The sequence below is a fragment of the Podarcis muralis genome, chromosome 2, assembly GCF_964188315.1.
Source record: "Podarcis muralis chromosome 2, rPodMur119.hap1.1, whole genome shotgun sequence".
NCBI classification, from domain to species: domain Eukaryota; kingdom Metazoa; phylum Chordata; class Lepidosauria; order Squamata; family Lacertidae; genus Podarcis; species Podarcis muralis.
The window spans coordinates 64,444,023-64,462,026 of record NC_135656.1 but is presented as its reverse complement, the minus strand read 5'-3'; the positions used below and the strand labels follow the sequence as shown (position 1 = coordinate 64,462,026).

The following is an 18,004-nucleotide window of genomic DNA, read 5'->3' as shown; positions in this document are numbered from 1 at the left end:
GCTTCAGAAACCCTACCATGGGTACTATGGCTGACCACACAGCCTTTTCAGTGGTGGCATCCTGTCTTTGAACTATCCTTCCTAGATAGATTTATGTGGCACCAATACTACCATCATTTAGGCATGAGCCTGAGAGATCCAGCGTTACGTTTACAAACTGCGCTTTTTAAAATCACTAAGACTTTAAATAGATTTACACTCCTGCTGTTCTATTGGGTTTCCTGACTGCTATTCTGTTTATTTTGTTTGCTGTTCATCTCTGTTTTATTTGTCTATTTGTCTATTTTCATTTGACTGTCCATTGATTTGGAGACATTTCTAGGAATAGTGACTCACAAACACTTAAAACAAATTTATAATATGCAGAATATGTATACGTTTGGACTAAGCAAAAATCTAAGTCCAAACCGGAAAAGGAAATGCTTTGCTTCGATAAGATTATTTGGCTTTTGCTTTGAGGAGGTGGGGGTGTACAGCAGCCACAATATTAGGTTCAGACTAAAATTTTATGCTTGATTCAGGCTGCACCAATCTGAAGACCGCCTGATTCAACTTGGGACCTTGAGCCTACTTTGTTTTCCCCATTCACTATTGGGAAATAATAATAACAAAGCTACAAATTTGGTTCCATTTTGACAGAAGTGGATGAAGTTTGCAAGCATAATAGCCACTCTGTAGTGGATAAATCCTACCAAATGACAGCCAAATAAGTCCAGCAATCTTCATGCCGGATGTTATACTCCAAAGGGCTAAAAGTGGTTTTGTGATTGACAGCTTGTTCAACTATTGCTGCTTTGGGAGGAAGGGCGGCATAGAAATATAATAAATGAAGAAACAAATAAATTCTAGGTTTCCCTTGCTGTATTCAACAGGCTTCGACAGCAGCACAAGTATGATTTTTGTATTGATGCATCTTGGTTAGCATGTGAATCATAAATAATTCCCAGTCACTGTTATGAACATAGCATACTGTCTTATATTAGACCATTGTTCCATCACATGCAGTGCTGTCTGGACTGTCTGACAGAAGGTATCCAGTTCCCAGGCCTGACTTGGAGATGCTGGGAATTGGACTAGTGCCTTCTGAATTATGCCAGAAGCAGCACACTAAGAGAAGAATATGGAAGTTCACCAAGTCTGAAGGCTTCAAGTTAAAACTCTATGTTGTCTGATTCTTTGCAGGTATTCTTTAGGAAGGGAAAGGTCCTCCTGGAAATGGGGAAGCAATCTGAGGCCCTGCTGCAGTTCCAACATTGCCTCACGCTGAATCCCAATTTTCATGCTGCTCAATATGAAACAGAAAAGGTATTTGTTTATTTTAAATAATGTTATGTTCCTTTAAGGTAAAACTTTCTCAATGTGGTTTGTAATGAAGGAATGGGTTTCTGTGCAGTCAGTTTGAAACAGGACCCAACCCCCCTTTTCTTCTTTCTCCAAGAAAGCATTTCTAAAATGCATTAACTTGAGCTGTTGAGCAAATGCATAACAAGAACACAGCTGTATAAACAAAGCTCTCTCCTTTATCAGTCACGGCAATGGATGACCTTGGCTGTTCCAGTGGAGTAGGGATGAACATGTCTAGGTCTTATCTTACGTCCTGACCACACTCTGACGCACAGACCTAGTCCGGGAACAGCGCTAGAGTATGCTCTTGGAGTTGGTGACCTCTTGTTCCAAGATAAGAATATAGGAACAGGAATACCCTTTTATGGTCAGGAATACAGGAAGGAAAGCCCTTTTATGGTTAAGAGTACCTGACATGGCTGATTCCTGGGGGAGGGGGGAGAGGGTGCCTGGAGGATATATATACTGCATGAAATTTATCATTTCTTTGGACTTGCTGTGGACTGACCACGCAAGTGCCTTTCTGCTGCTCTGGAGAGCAGAAATAAAGAACTCTTTCTCTGAACCAACCCTCGGTGTCATTTGACTTCCTTCCTCCCACCCGGGTGCAACGCAGACCCAATCGGTGAACTCAAATAAGGCTACAGTAAAACATAAAATGTCTGTGTGTAATACACACACACACACACACACACACACACACACACACACACACACACATTACGGTTTACCTAAACAACAGCATTAAAATGCACAATGGCCATTTGAATTAGCTTCAGCTTAAATTTTAGGAATAAAAAATTGTTAGTGTTGCCATGTCTGACACTTTATTGCCTCCCAGCAAAATAACATGAGATTCTTCATCTGTTTGATCGTGCAGCATTGCAGGCTCATGGTTGTGCCTACTCAGACTGCTCAAAAACAAAAGATGGAGTATTCATTTTGATTGGCCGCAAAACCAAAGCTAAACTGGCACTTCCATGTTTACACTGCAAACTTCCCTCCCTTTGATGGCTTGAGCATGAAATAATGCTACAGGACCTTTTAATATAATCACAGCTTTGAACGGAAATATTTCAATAATGGCAGGCTCAAATGAGCCAGACATTAGTATTACTAGGTATTAAGAGTGTACAGTAATCTAGGCAACAGGTGCTGTGAGCATCTGTCATACTGTTTAAAACAGTTTAGCTCCTGCCATTATTATGGGTTAGGAGTAAAACACTCTAGTGAGGTAGTGTGACTGTTTGCATTTCAGAACAGTACACCATTTATGCTGACAGGGGACTTTAGTTCCTGGAGTGGAAATCCTCCAATAATTTTATTTCAAGTGGGTTCTTTAACTATAGTACTACAGTCAAATATATTAGTTAATGCATTGTGATATAAGAATAAGCTTCTGCCTTTACATCTAGTCTCATTGCATGCGTATTTTTAAGGCATGTTGTTATTGATTTTTTGGAGCTGCAGGAAAGAGTTTTTCTGTCCAGTGAAAGGGAAAGACTAAAAGAAAAACGGTAAACAAACTGGCTTGAAGTCTTGTTTTAGTTAGAATCATAGAATCATAGAGTTGGAATAGACCACAAGGGCCATCGAGTCCAACCCCCTGCCAAGCAGGAAACACCATCAGAGTTGTGGCATCAAAGACTATTTTAATTTGCATTTAGCTAGCTTAGCAATTTTTGACTTACAAAACTCTTAGTAAGAGAGAGACTGGTATTTAAAGCAAGTTCTACCTTGAAGTTTCTTTTCCTTTCAGAAATACAGTAACCTGTTTTCTTCTTCTTGCCAGATTCTCACGAATGACGCCTCCCCTCTTCCAGGCACTGTTATGGAGCTGAAGAGTGATGCCAGTCAGAACTTGAAAGGGTCTAATTCAGGGAAAGAGCTAACTGCCCTTGTGTCTTTTGAAGGAGAACCCCTGCAGGTAAGCAACATGGAGTGGCAGTACCAATTACAAGGCTAGCAGCAGCATGAAAGGGAGGTATGCATTTGAATATCACTTTGGATGGGTGTGCACATCATATAGACCACCTAACCAGCATACATACTGTATTTTAGTAATTTGCTCTTGGAAATTTTATTCCTGCTTTCTAAATCTGCCTCTTGAATGAGATTCTACCTTTTTGGAGAATTGAGGGTCTTAATAATAGTGGAAAGAAGTAGGCAACTGTTGTTGCAGACAACAACTTTAGATTTCAATAAAGCAAAACGTTAGTCAAGAAATGTGGGGATTGCATGTATGTGCTTTGCAGACTACTACTGTCTTTTCATGTCTTTCTTCACCTGTAGTCTTTTTGCTTGGGCTGCTCTGGAAAGGAGGTGTTTAAGAGGATGCTTTTCTTTATGAAATAGGATTTGAAGGGAAGAAAGGAAGTTTGGCTAGGAGAAGATGCTTCTGATCACAGCCAAGCAGCACTTTCCATACCAGAATGGTTGAGGAAGAAGTCCAATTCAGGTTTTTCAGCAGAGAAGGAAAGGGGTAAGGATATATAAAAAAACAATGTTTAGAAGTCAGTATTACCTGGGGAAAACAAAAGGTGGCCACTTGAATCTTCATGGGAGTATGGTATCTTAACCACTATTCTCTAAACTGCACCAGTCAATTTTTATAGCTTATATTAGGGTGCAAGGTCTTAATGGAGGAGCAGAGGTCCTGTCTACACAACATATGGCAGTGTTTGGATCTCATGATAAGGAATAACCCTAGCCTTGCCTGGGGCTCACACACTCCCACTGGTTTGCTTGAAAAAAAAAGCCAGAAGACCTACTGGCAACTACTGGGTTCAGGGGTGGCTGGTGTGGTGATGCTATGGAGCTGGCCAGGCAGCGATGGTGCTACTTGGAGCAGGGCAGGATGGCAGTGAGCTGAGGGTAATTGTGCGCATTGGTGGGAAGACCAGATTGGCTCTGCCCTTGCCACCCTGCCCTTTTTGCCACTGTGCTCTGCCCTACCACGGCAGGCGTCAGTGATGCTGCTTCCAGGAGGCTTTCTCCGTAGTCTACAGTGCCTGCTCTTGACTGGGTCTGATGACACAGAATCCTATTTGGTGTTGTTGCAGGGAAGGGGGCATCAGGTTAAGTCAGGCTTCCTCAACCTTGGCCCTCCAGATGTTTTGAGACTACAATTCCCATCATCCCTGATCACTGGTCCTGCTAGCTAGAGCCAGTGTGGTGTAGTGGTTAAGAGCAGTAGCCTCGTAATCTGGTGAACTGTGTTCGCTTCCCCACTCCTCCACATGCAGCTGCTGGGTGACCTTGGGCTAGTCACACTTCTCTGAAGTCTCTCAGCCCCACTCACCTCACAGAGTGTTTGTTGTGGGGGAGGAAGGAGAATGTTAGCCGCTTTGAGACTCCTTAGGGTAGTGATAAAGCGGGATATCAAATCCAAACTCTTCTTCCTGGGAGTTGTAGGCCAAAAACATCCGGAGGGCCGAGGTTGAGGAAGCCTGAGTTAAGTGTTGCAATTATGAGATGTCAGACACTATGCAGGGCAAGTTTGCAAAATGCTGTCAGGTGGCAGGTTGCCTCTGCAAATCCCATAAGGCCATTTCACACATTATACCGAGACATTCATTCATTCCTTTTATTTGTACGCTGCTTTTCCACACAAAAAAATCACGCTCAAAGCAGGTTGTAACAAATAAATAGGAATGCTTTTGAAACAAACAATCCAAAACCAATTTCGTAAAGACATAATAAAACAATATCAAATATAACACACCAAAAACTACATTCCAGTACTATAAATATAACAACATGCAGTATCCAACAGCAACATAACAAGGGAGCTTCACAGTTTCAGTTTAGTCCTAGAAACACCCCTTCCATGTTTTTACTCATGGTCCCTCTCCTGCAGAAGCTTCTTATAAGCCTTCAAAGGTGAATGGTGGAGTGGCTGGAAAAACCACTCCTCATGATGGTACTAGGTTTGCCACTAAGTTACTAGGTTTGCCACTAACTTCACATTCAGCAGGGATTCACTTTAACCCTCAGGTTTCTACCTAAAAATGTAAGGTGTGAAGGCACTATTTATTGATGCACTTTCCCTTGTCGCTCAGGTGTAGCATGAGACCACTAGTCTGTTGAGGTACAAAGGCATGGGTTGTTCCAGTATGACTGTGATTATCAAGTGCAAAGCAAAGTTGACGAAGCTGCCCTGTGGACTTGAGGTGGGGTAATGTGTGGCATTCAACATTTCTCTCTTGCTTTTTCTTTCACTTACCAAGATTTTGAAGAAGGGGCATCGGCAGCAGAAGCCAAGTCAACCCAGGAGCATAAACCAGACTTTGCAGATCTCTTGAGTACATCAGACTTGGAATGTTCTCTTTGCATACGGTCAGTTTCTAGAGTTGCTGGATAAAGGATCACCTGTGCACTTTGACGTGAGAACTTTGTGATCAGTCATCTGCTTCACATTCTAGCCAAAGCTTGAAAGGCGGAGAGTGGAATGCAATATATATAATGGGAGGTGTGAAAATGACTTTATAATAGCATTTGAGAATTCAGCGCTTTTCATCATCGCAGATGAAAGTGTTGATAGCCATTTATTTAACAATTTATTAAAATACTTACCATGGCCTCCGTATACACAGGACAATGCTCAACTAGGTTTTATTCAGAGTAGACCCATTAAATGGACCTAACTTTAGCTTGTTCATTAATTTCAGGGGGTCTGCTATGAGTAAAACGTAGTTGAATTATCACCCATGATTTTGAGTCGGGATACATACGTCATATAAAACAACACACACACACACACACACACACACACACACACAAATAATATAAAATTAGCCACCCTTATTTATTTATTTCTAGATTTATATCTTGTTTTCTCTCAGCAGATAGTGTTTTAGACTGTAAACTGCCCTGTGATCATTAGATGAAGGACAATATAGAAATTTAATAATAAAAATACAGAGTAACTGAGCAAAGCTGATCCCTCATCTCTGCCTACTTCTGCTGAGTTGTACGGAAGCATGAGGTTGGGCTCTGTGCTGGAGCTTTGTGAGATTGTGAGATTTGGGTTCATTTGGATGTCCAGTTAAACACACACCTTGTCTGCCTTTTTTTATGAACTTTTTCCAGCCTATCCTTTCCTCATTGATCAAGGAAACGACAGGGAGAAACCAATGTGAATGATGCCCTTGTGCTGATCTCTTTCTCTCTCAGGATTTAAAAGCTTAATTCTCCCAAGCCTTGCCAAAAGGCTCATGGCCTGGGGGATTTATGCCTGTAATTAGGCAATATCCTTATTAGCAACTTTGTCACCCAGGCTTATCCACCTAAACTTTAGTTAAGGGAAATGAGATGACCGCATGCCAATGCAAGTGAGGCTTGGTGATGCTTCCTTCAAAATGAAAGAAGGACCAATGGAAAATGCCACATGCTGTTGATGAAAAATCAGTGGCTCCTTGTGATGGCCTACAGTGCCTATTTCTCCTTGTTTCGTAGCAAAGCAATTTCTTCTCATGAATGAGGGTGATGTTGTGCCTTATGAACTTCTGAAAAATTGACATTGAAAACATGGTTGGATCGATACCAGGCCATGGACAGACAGACAGCAAGCCTTTCTCAGTTAGCTACCCCATGCCACCTTGGAACATTCTTGGATTGCCATCTTACCACATAAATGAGGAGGTGCATGATCTGTTGGGTGCGCCACTGACTAGAACAGTTAAAGTGTGTGATATTTATTTTATTTTTACTTACAGTGGTACCTCGGGTTAAGAACTCAATTCATTCTGGAGGTCTTTTCTTAACCTGAAACTGTTTTTAACCTGAGGTACCACTTTAGCGGGACGCGGGTGGCGCTGTGGGTAAAAGCCTCAGCGCCTAGGGCTTGCCGATCGAAAGGTCGGCGGTTCGAATCCCCGCGGCGGGGTGTGCTCCCGTTGTTCGGTTCCAGCGCCTGCCAACCTAGCAGTTCGAAAGCACTCCCGGGTGCAAGTAGATAAATAGGGACCGCTTACTAACGGGAAGGTAAACGGCGTTTCTGTGTGCGGCTCTGGCTCGCCAGAGCAGCGATGTCACGCTGGCCACGTGACCCGGAAGTGTCTCCGGACAGCGCTGGCCCCCGACCTCTTGAGTGAGATGGGCGCACAACCCTAGAGTCTGTCAAGACTGGCCCGTACAGGCAGGGGTACCTTTACCTTTACCACTTTAGCAGGTGGCGCTGTGGGTTAAACCACAGAGCCTAGGAATTGCCAATCAGAAGGTCGGCAGTACGAATCCCCGCGACGGGGTGTGCTCCCGTTGCTCGGTCCCTGCTCCTGCCAACCTAGCAGTTCGAAAGCACATCAAAGTGCAAATAGATAAATAGGTACCGCTCTGGTGGGAAGGTAAACGGCGTTTCCTTGCGCTGCTCTGGTTCGCCAGAAGCAGCTTAGTCATGCTGGCCACATGACCCAGAAGCTGTACGCCGGCTCCCTTGGCCAGTAAAGTGAGATGAGCGCCGCAACCCCAGAGTCAGCCACGACTGGACCTAATGGTCAGGGGTCCTTTTACCTTTACCTTTACCACTTTAGCTAATGGGGCATCCCTCTGCTGCTGCTCGATTTCTGTTCTCATCCTGAAGCAAAGTTCTTAACCCAAGGTACTATTTCTGGGTTAGCGGAGCCTGTAACCTGAAGTGTCTGTAACCTGAAGCGCCTGTAACCCGAGGCACCACTGTATTTATTAAATTAGTAGACCGCCCTTCATCTGCAGATCTCAAGGCAGTTCACAACATAAAAATACAATAGGAAAACATCAAATACCATATCGGCCTGAATATAAGCTGCGCTTTATTCCCAAATGAATTGCTTGATGTTATCAGGCAAAAAGAAAAAGCAAGTTTTATATAAGTGCTTAGGATTTTCAGCAAACAGCGGATTTGTGCACACACACACACACAACATGCAAACATGACTCTTGGAAGACAGTGAAGCATAACACACAGTACTCCTTTCCCCATAACAATGTAATGATCTGTACTAGAGATTTTTCATTGTTAAGAAATAAGTCCCTATATACTTTACCATCAGCCATCAAAAATTAGCAATGTGGCTTCAGCTACCAAACTTTCTGCAAATGGATATATTTTTTGGTACATTAAAAAAAAACTTAGCCTTGTCTGTGATGCTGCTTGGGAATTCTCTTGCCACCTGAATTTTTCACGTTCCCTTTCTTCCTCTGGTTTTTCTGCAGAATGTTCTTTGAGCCTGTGACCACACCTTGTGGCCATACTTTCTGCAAAGAATGCTTGGAGCGTTGCCTAGATCATAGACCCAACTGTCCACTTTGCAAACAGAGCCTCAGAGAGGTAAGAGGAATCTTGCAGGATGTGTGCATAATGGAGGAAAAGGAAGGTCTGGATTTGTGTTTAATTTGACCTGAATTAGAGCTTTTCTTTGTGCTTGAGGGGAAAAGATCATTGTGGATTCTATCACTGTGAGTAGCTGTTGGCATTTATTTAATTCCATTGTTGACCTGGATAATTGTTCGAAAAAGCAGCATGTTACGTAAGTGAAATTATAGCAGGTGCAGGGCTATGGTAGAAATCGCTGCACCTGCTTTCTTGCTAGGATCATCAGACCAAAAGGTACTTGGCTCTTCTCCAAGTGCTAAATCAATGCGGGTTTGTTGAATATTGCCAGGTATGACTTGCATGGATAATTGTTGATTAAATGGAAACATTATATTTGCATTAGATGTGGAAATGATTAAATAATGCTTTCAGTCTCCAATTAAGAGGGTCCTCTGAGCCACAGGTTTATTGCTGAGCAGATGACATTATTGAAATGGGAAATCACATAACACATCCCATAATGGAGAAGGGTCAATAGCAGACACAAGCAAACTGGCCTCCTGTGAACAGGTAGCAAAGTAATGGAATAGGAAAGCTAATCTACAGACACGAGGCAAATACAGTCGTCGTCCCCCACCTTGGAAACATCAGCTTAAGTTGAATTATTATATGGATGCTATAGATATGGTTTCTGTGGGCCATATCCTCCATAGGTAGAGGTCCCTCCCCCATGTGATTTTGCATGCAACAGGATTCACATGAAGAAAAGAAGCAGTTGACATGATGAGTGAACAATCGCTGTAATTTCCTGCTTAAAGGAACCGATTAAGGAAGACATTGTCACTTTACTTCAGAAGTAGGCTGCCTTATACTGGTGAGACCATTTGCCTACCTTGATCATAGAATAGAGTTGGAAGGGTCCCCGATTATCATCTAGTCCAACCCCCTGCAATGCAGAACTATGCCGCTATCCCATACAGGGATTGAACCTGCAACCTTGGCATTATTAGCACAACGCTCTAACCAACTGAGCTATCCAGGACCAGTATTTTCTACAGTGACTGGCAGTGGTTCTCTAGGTTGTCAGGTGGTAGTCTCTCCTACCTGGAGATTCTGGGGATTGCAGATGCTTTGGCCCTGAGCTACAGCATTGCCCTGATTTTCTTCCTGCACTGCAGAGTAAATGCTCCCGCACCTCAGTTTCCATATTCTCTCCTTTCTCTACCTGAGTTTTGTGCTTTCTAGACTTACACATAGACAGGAGCTGCTCGCCTTGTGGGCTGGAACCACAGCACTAGCCTCTTGGCAGCAGTGCCACTGCTGTTTACTAGGAGGGGTGAGTTGATATCCATGTCGGATTTGCTCTGCTGCTGTAGTCATGCAGCCCTGACTTTTCCACCACTTTGCCCCTCCCAGTAAGTGGCAGTGCCAGGAGGTTATTGCTGCAGCTCTGCCCCACTTGGGCGAGGCCCTCCTGATAGTAGATACTGGTTAGTTCATCATGAAAGCCAGAAGAAAGAAGGCTGTGATGTGTGTTGACTCTAAGTTTTTCTTTAAAAAAATAATTCTAGGTAGCACAACATAGACTCTGATGATAAGGGAACTGATCTCAAATAGTGGCAATATCAAACATGAAAAAGGCGCATGCCTTTCTCCTTCAAATTGTGTTTGGAAGCCCTGTAGATCTTTGTTTGAAAGCATGCTAACCTGGAATTTGGTTTCTGGTGTTGGGATGTACAGTGGTACCTTGGGTTAAGTACTTAATTCGTTCTGGAGGTCCGTTCTTAACCTGAAACTGTTCTTAACCTGAAGCACCACTTTAGCTAATGGGGCCTCCTGCTGCTGCCGCGCCGCCGGAGCACAATTTCTGTTCTCATCCTGAAGCAAAGTTCTTAACCTGAAGCACTATTTCTGGGTTAGTGGAGTAACCTGAAACGTATGTAACCTGAAGTGTATGTAACCCGAGGTACCACTGTATCTGATTTGTGGTCTTGGCTGTCAAAACTAGATAATTACATTCTGTTAAAAAAAGAAAGAAAAATCATTCTGTTGTCTAGAAAAATGCACAAGGACCTATACCTCTCAAAAAAGAGGCCTTCTCCAACCTTGTTTCACCCATCATCCCCAGCCAGTATGGCCAATGGTCAGGGATGATGGTAGTTCCTGTCCATGTACACCTAGGGACCCAGGGTTGGGAGAGCCTACTTGCAATGGTGAATCCTTAATACATGCCATAATGATTTTTCTTCCTCATAAAATGAAAGTGATGCCTTTGGGAATCAGATGTGGGGAGAATGGGATTATACCCAGGTCCTCTTCCTGGGCTTGCCACAGGAATCTGGTTAGCCCCTGTGAGAGCTGGATGCTGGACTAAATGGGCCTTTGCCGTGGTCCAGCAGGACTCTTCTTACGATGTTATGGTTTCTTCCAGTACCTGAGAGCTGGAAAATACAACACCACTCTTCTGCTGGAGGAGCTCATGATGGCTGTCTTCCCTTTACAACTTGCAGACAGGAAACGCGTCCACCAGGCTGAAATGGCAGAACTTTCAAAGTAAACAGAGACTTTTGCTTTCTGTTTTGTAGTGTCAGGGCTCAGGTCAAGCGTAGGTGAGCAATAAAACAACAGATCTCCAGAAGTCAGTAAAGTTAACTCTTTATTCAAAGTGAAACGGAAGCACTCCGGCCTAGTACTCCCAGCAACCCTTCTCTGCAGGTCTTTCCCGATTGAGGCAGGTGTGAGAACTGAAGGACCCCACTTTCCCAGTGTCCACTAATGCTCCTCTCTCCCAGGGTCTTTCCTAAGCAGTTTCAAACTGCACCTGCACATGACTGATTTCTGCTCAGCCTGCTTCATTTCCCTGCGTGTCCTAGGAGATCAAGGGGAGCTGTGTGGAGCTGGAGTCTCCTGGGCTTCTTCAGTGTCCTGCCTCCTGGCCCCACACCTCTCCAGCCCCCTCTTCTGTATCAGAGTCTGAACTGTCCTCTGCCCCCAACTCTTCCTGCTCAGTAAGCTCTGTTATCTCCCCAGCATATGGCCCTTCCACCTCCTAGGCTGCTTTTCCTCTTCTCCTTCTGACCACTCATCATCATCCCACGACCATTCCCCTGGCTCTGAGCTGTCTTCCCATGAGGGGTTCCCCATGGTGGCCCTGCAGCTGCCTGCATTCATCCACTTCTCTGGTTGGTCTTAAACAATTGCTTCCACTCCCGAAGTGCCAATGCTGCTGGATAGGCCCATTTAGCGGGAGGAGGATATGGGAGAGCAGTGGCTCCATGGCTGTAGCAGTGCTTGGGGCCTCAAGCAGTGTTGGGCTCTGGCAGCAATGCTTCGTGAGGGCCTAGTGTCTCAGGAATCAGATAAGATAGGTAGCAGTTCCAGTGGGCCATGCCAGGGCAGCTAGACCCCAGAAAATGTGAAAGGTGTGAAAAGGACATGGAAGTGAAGAGTAAGGGAGAGGATCAGTCTTCCCTATTCCTTTGGCAATGACTCCCCTTCACAGCTGCCTAGATTCATTTTGTGTGAGAGAGCTTGTGCTGCATCTCTAAGTTGTATAACTGTACATGTGGAGCATACACCAATTTGGCACTCTCCAGATGTTTTGGACTACAACTCCCATCATTCCTGACCCCTGGCATCGCCAGCCAGGGCTGATGGGAATTGTTGCCTTTAACATCTGGAGAGCTCCAGTTTAGCGAATTATTCACATGTGCACACGCACAAGTAGAATTTATTTTAGCCACACTGAGAGCATGTAATTATGCTTCTTTCTCCTTCCTTCTGCAGCTTGACTAAGAATATCCCAATCTTTGTGTGCACAATGTCCTTTCCAGGCATTGTGTGTCCCCTTCATGTCTTTGAGCCTCGCTACCGCCTCATGATGCGAAGGTGTCAGGAAACTGGCACAAAGATGTTTGGCATGTGTATGTATGAGAATGGGAAGAGGTAAGTGGCAGAGAGATCCTGGCAGAGTGGCTCTGACCTCTCTAATCCCTTTCTTCCTCTATTGAACTTTAGTTGAGATTCCTGTATTGCAAGGGGTTGGACTAGATGACCCTAAGGTCCCTTCCGACTCTACAATTCTACCATTCTTTTATTCTATGAAACCCTCTCAATGTTGGTTTCCTTCTCTTCAGTTTTGCTGATTATGGCTGCATGCTGGAGATTCAGAAGATAGCATTTCTACCTGATGGACGCTCTTTAGTGGATACCATAGGCAAACGGAGGTTCCAGGTTTTGAGACGTGGACATAGAGATGGCTACCACACTGCAGACATTGAGTATCTGGATGATGAGAAGGTGAGTAACATGCCCCATGTAGCTTATGGCTACAGCAATCGTAACACCGAATAGGACAGAGGCAATAAAGTGGTGTCTCCTCCATTGGCCGTATAACTTATGCGCCAGCTTTGGTGATGGTGTGTATGTGGCAGGCATTCATTTTACTGAGTTACTAAATCATTGCAATGACAGGTGCACTTTGTTGATTGAAAGTTCTGTGCAGGAGAAATGCAAAACTAGTAGGGCTGTCAACCAATTAAGGAATTTGAGCTGATGTGTTAATCTGCCTTTCAACTGATTAATCAAATTAAAATTTCAGACACACAAACGTGCCCTTTCAGGATACTGATGGATGTGGGAGAGCCAATTTATTGTTAGAAGGAAAGGCCACCATTCACTGCGGTTAATTGGAGACATAGTTGAAAACCAAAATAACCTCGGGTGGCGCTGTGGGTAAAACCTCAGCGACTAGGACTTGCCGATCGCATGGTCGGTGGTTCAAATCCCTGCGGCGGGGTGAGCTCCCGTCGTTCGGTCCCAGCTCCTGCCCACCTAGCAGTTCGAAGACACCCTTAAGTGCAAGTAGATAAATAGGTACCGCTTTATAGCGGGAAGGTAAACGGCATTTCCGTGTGCTGCTCTGGTGCTGGTTCGCCAGAGCAGCCTTGTCACGCTGGCCACGTGACCCGGAAGTGTCTGCGGACAGCACTGGCTCCCGGCCTCTAGAGTGAGATGAGCGCACAACCCTAGAGTCTGTCAAGACTGGGCCATACGGGCAGGGGTACCTTTACCTTTAATAGGACACATATTTGAAAACCAAAATAACCTCAAAAAGGAGAGAAGAAAGCATGACATTAACTCTCAGCTTCACCAGCTAAAATTTGCCCACTGCCAATTAGTTACCTAAAGCTTTAGTTGACATCCCTTTAAATCAAGGCCTTGTTGTTCGTACAGAGCTTTTCTCCCTCTTTCCGCCCTTCTTATCCTTCCCCTTCCCCTTCTCCATCACCTCCACTTCTTTTGTTCTTCCATCTGCTGCTCTCTCTGCAAAGGTGGAAGGAGAAGAACTGGCTGAGCTTCAAATTCTTCATGACTGCACATACCAGCTAACTCAGAGATTTTATGAACATGGAGACACCACCTTCAGACAGCTTTTGATGCACCATGGACCTCTTCCTGAGAAAGAGGAAGATATACAGGTATTGGCGCTTTCTCTCTCCAGGCTCCTAGAAATGGGAGCTGTCCAGATTCAAAAGCACAATGTACTAGTGAAACACAATGTACTAGGGAAGGGTCAGAATAGGAGAAAAGTACCTAATGACACTCTCGCATCCCATTCTGTTTCTCTTTTTGCTGAAAAATCATGGGAGATCCAGTCTTGTTAGATCTGGATGCTTCAACAATGTGCAGAGTGACTTGCACTGGCATGCATCCTATTTTCCTGCCTAATAGAGCATATACACTGTAGGTTTGCACTGGCCTAGCTGCCTTCCCAACGGGCAAAATGCTCACAGGATTCTACATACAAGATGTGTGGACTGTTTATTAGATAACATAATAAGGTGAGGAACCAGTAGATGCACGGCCCTTGTGGATAAAAGCAGCATTGAAAAAAATTACCGCAGTTCATGGAGTTGTGTTGGTTTTGGCCCCTCATCTCAAACTCCCCTTTAGTGAAGTGACAGCTCGTTGACTCAGCCTAACGGGGATACTAATAGCCCAGGCCATTGTTAATGTTATGCTTTTCACACTGTTGAACTGGCTGTGCCTATGGCGATGCAAATGGCCTGCTGCCAAGTTTAGCAACAGCCTTGTTTTGAAAGAGCTCAGGAACAGTGCGATCATTTGCATCCTGTGATTAATCTGTTCCATCTTCTTGCTGGCTTGCTGAGATGCAAGAAGTTAAGAATAGCCTTACTGAGATCAGTGGACTGTCTCAAAGACCAGTAGTCAATCTCTACAGGTGCCTGCCAATCTTGGCTAAATTGTGTGGGGGAAAGAACACAATAATACTGAAGGAATGAGGCGAAGATAAGACTTGATGCAGCATGATCAAGTGTTGAATTTCTGTTTGTATACCAAATGAGACTTGGCTATAGATTAAAGCACCAAACAGCTCCTCCAGTTCCTTTACATCAGCCTTTCCCACTGTGGTCCTCCAGGTGTTGTTGAACCACAACTTCCATCAGTCCCAGCTTTACATCATAAGATTTCCAGAGCAGCCTGCCATTATGGATAAATCGATGCTTTGCTGTATGTACCTTAACTGTGGGAATGGAAAATTTGGTCCGTTTGTTAACTTGCTACCCAAGGCCACTAAAGTAACTTTTGACCCCAACCTTGAACTTTAGACCACAATGTGTAATCTTCAGGCATATTTGATCAGCCAAGAACAATTTTACAGAAAACTAAGCTCTTGTGTTGGTCTCTCAAGGGACATGGGATGAATCAAAATATTTGTTTTCTTTCCCAAATTTATTTCTAGAGCATATGTTTAAAATATGTGCACACTGCTAAATAGATAAATGGGTCTATTTACAAGCTTTTCTTATGGCTTCTCAAGAGACATTGCCCTAAATTTATTGCCTGGGAACTAAGCAGGTTTTTTAAATTACAAAAAAGGAAAAGGAAAAAGAAAAAGGAACTATTATGGTATTTTCTTTTTTGAGTGTGTGGTTCATTGTTTTGTTACTAGTTTGGTTTTTTTAGTATGTCAAGTAAATTGGGTGCTAAGCAGTTTAAGATTGTTCACTGTTTAAATTCATGCGAAGTTTTAAAAAGTAAACTTTTTAAATGCAATACATCCATTAAATATGAACTTTTAATGCATATTTCCCATGAAAGTAAGCTTTAATTCTTTTGATGGGAAATGCAGATTGCAGTATTGGTTGTGTGATTTCCTAGAGAAAGGCTACTTAATATTTGGTCAATGGACTTTCGTTGGAGGGCTTCTGTTTCCATATCCATGGAACCAATACATTGTCATCCCTATTCATGCATTTTCCACAAGATGCTTCTTGGACTGTGCAGCAGAGGCAACAAGAGAAGTCTGTGGAAGGATTTTCTACCTGATGTATTTTTTAAAATCCTGGAAGTGAAGGACTTTCCAAATCAGTCCTGCAGCTATTTTCTAATTCGTGGTGGTAATGGGTGGGCTTCTTTGCCCTGCTAGTTCTTCTTATTAAATTAGTGTACAATCTATGTACCTGTGTACACAAATAGTTGAGCTGTACCAATCAACTTGCATATTTTTTCATACAAACACTTGTACATATGTAGAGACAGTTTGTTCCTGCATTCAGTATAGCATGTGAAGAAGCCTGTTAATTTGGGTAGATTCTTTTGTCCTTTTCTACCCAGATGGTTGGTTAATTAATTAAAGTACAGGAATTATTATCTTGTTGAACAGCACAAAACCTGCGTATCTTTATTCTGAAGCAATATGGAAGTAGGAATTACAGCACTGAAAGAAGGAACACTTTCCTATCCTCAGGAGTTCTCAACCCTTATCCTGATCTTAAGTGAGGAAGGGGCACATTTCCCAGTGGAGTTTGGTTCTGGTCGTTATTTTCCCCCTTACTGTTCTTACTTAGATAATTTCTAGGCAACCTTTCGATATAGTACTTCCAGAGCAGCATACAACCTGCGAGATGCTTACATTAAAAAGGCATACGAACGAAACAAAGATAAAAAGCACAGAAACAACAGTCGTATGTTTCTGAAGGATTCTATTTATTTAAGAAATTTATGTCAGAAGCTCACAGGGTGGGTTTACGACTTAGTAACATAATAAACAAGACAAGATGCATACACCAGCCATCACTGTTGCAGGTGGGGAATGCAGACTAATTAGCCGAAGAAGGGACAATCTCTCAGTTATTGCAACAGAACAGGCCATAACTGATTCCTCCATGAAGTGATATGGAACCCCTAGCACAATGAGTTAATGTATTTTCCCTTGTTTTCTCACAAGGCATCTCCAGATGGACCAGTTTGGTGCTGGTGGCTTATCTCCATCTTGCCCCTTGACTTGACCCGCAAATTGACGATCTTTTCTGAGACCTCCCTGAAGGCTCGCCTCACTCAACTGAAGCATATTCTGAATGTCATTCTGGAAAGTCGTGACTACAACAGCTAATTCTCAAGCCTCATTCCCAAGAGAAGTTGTGTGTGTATGCATATATATATATATGTATATATATATATATACCCCCCTGCAATCCCTACACAGATCTGGCTGGCACAGGCCACAAAACCACAGCTCGCCCCTATACACGAAGCCAAGCCAGAGCACAACTAAATGTAGTACACCCATCTTCTCAGAAAAACTCTTCACAAAGTTCAAGAGGTCAAGACACAAAGGCTTTAGCAACTAATCCACACCTAATGACCCACCTAAGTGGTACTCAGGATATCACTCAAGAAATCACTCAAGATATCCCTCAAGCAATTAAGGAACAAAAGAAGAAAAGGCACACTAGCCTGGGAACTTCCTCTCTGCCCAAAACATTGGAGGCCACACCTCCTCAACAGTATCTATAGGAACTCAAACACTGAGATCCTGCTCTGTTCCAGGAACAAGAAGCCGAAAGCACCAGCCTGAAGATGACGAGTGAGACCTCGTCGAAACGTCGCCTAGACACCCCAACTTTTACACGGGAAGATACCCGAGGACACCAAAACCTGCATTCCTGTACCCGTGAAAATCTACGAAAGCATATATATATATATATATATATGCAGAAACAAAGTGGGTTTTTGCTGTATTCACCTACCAGTTTTCTTTCTGGGGTTGGGGTAAAGCCTTAACCTGTTCTTCTATTTCTTTATTTCTTCTGTGTGTTTCAGTTACTTCTTTTCATTGTAGAACTGACCAGCAATAGGCCATGAACCAGATAACTGAAACTGTTGTGCAATAGTAGCAAGAGTCAATAGCAAAGATGTACCGTCCACAGGAAATATCTCTTGAAAGACTTTTAGTTGGCCTTGTTGGGTCTAAAAGAATGCAGTGATCTAGATGTGAAATCTGCCCAAGAAACCGGACTACCATTGTGCTAAGTGAAGAAACTTCTGAGCAACCACATCCCT

General features: G+C 43.5%; 1 protein-coding gene across 2 annotated transcripts in view; it reads left to right on the top strand.

Annotated features, from left to right (window-relative positions):
* LOC114591378 (LON peptidase N-terminal domain and RING finger protein 1-like) overlaps nt 1-17,120 on the top strand; it is a 31,550-nt gene extending 14,430 nt beyond the window's left edge. Inside the window, exons 3-12 of one of the 2 annotated variants that reach the window (XM_028718327.2) lie at nt 1,183-1,305; nt 3,137-3,271; nt 3,700-3,826; nt 5,574-5,682; nt 8,536-8,650; nt 11,067-11,188; nt 12,422-12,580; nt 12,772-12,934; nt 13,969-14,115; nt 16,890-17,120. In XM_028718327.2, coding sequence (XP_028574160.2) covers nt 1,183-1,305; nt 3,137-3,271; nt 3,700-3,826; nt 5,574-5,682; nt 8,536-8,650; nt 11,067-11,188; nt 12,422-12,580; nt 12,772-12,934; nt 13,969-14,115; nt 16,890-17,054 — 1,365 coding nt within the window. In that variant the 3' untranslated portion in view covers nt 17,055-17,120. The remainder of the gene's footprint in view (nt 1-1,182; nt 1,306-3,136; nt 3,272-3,699; nt 3,827-5,573; nt 5,683-8,535; nt 8,651-11,066; nt 11,189-12,421; nt 12,581-12,771; nt 12,935-13,968; nt 14,116-16,889) is intronic. The other variant, XM_028718329.2, reaches the window with a different exon arrangement.
* The last annotated feature ends 884 nt before the right edge of the window (nt 17,121-18,004 follow it).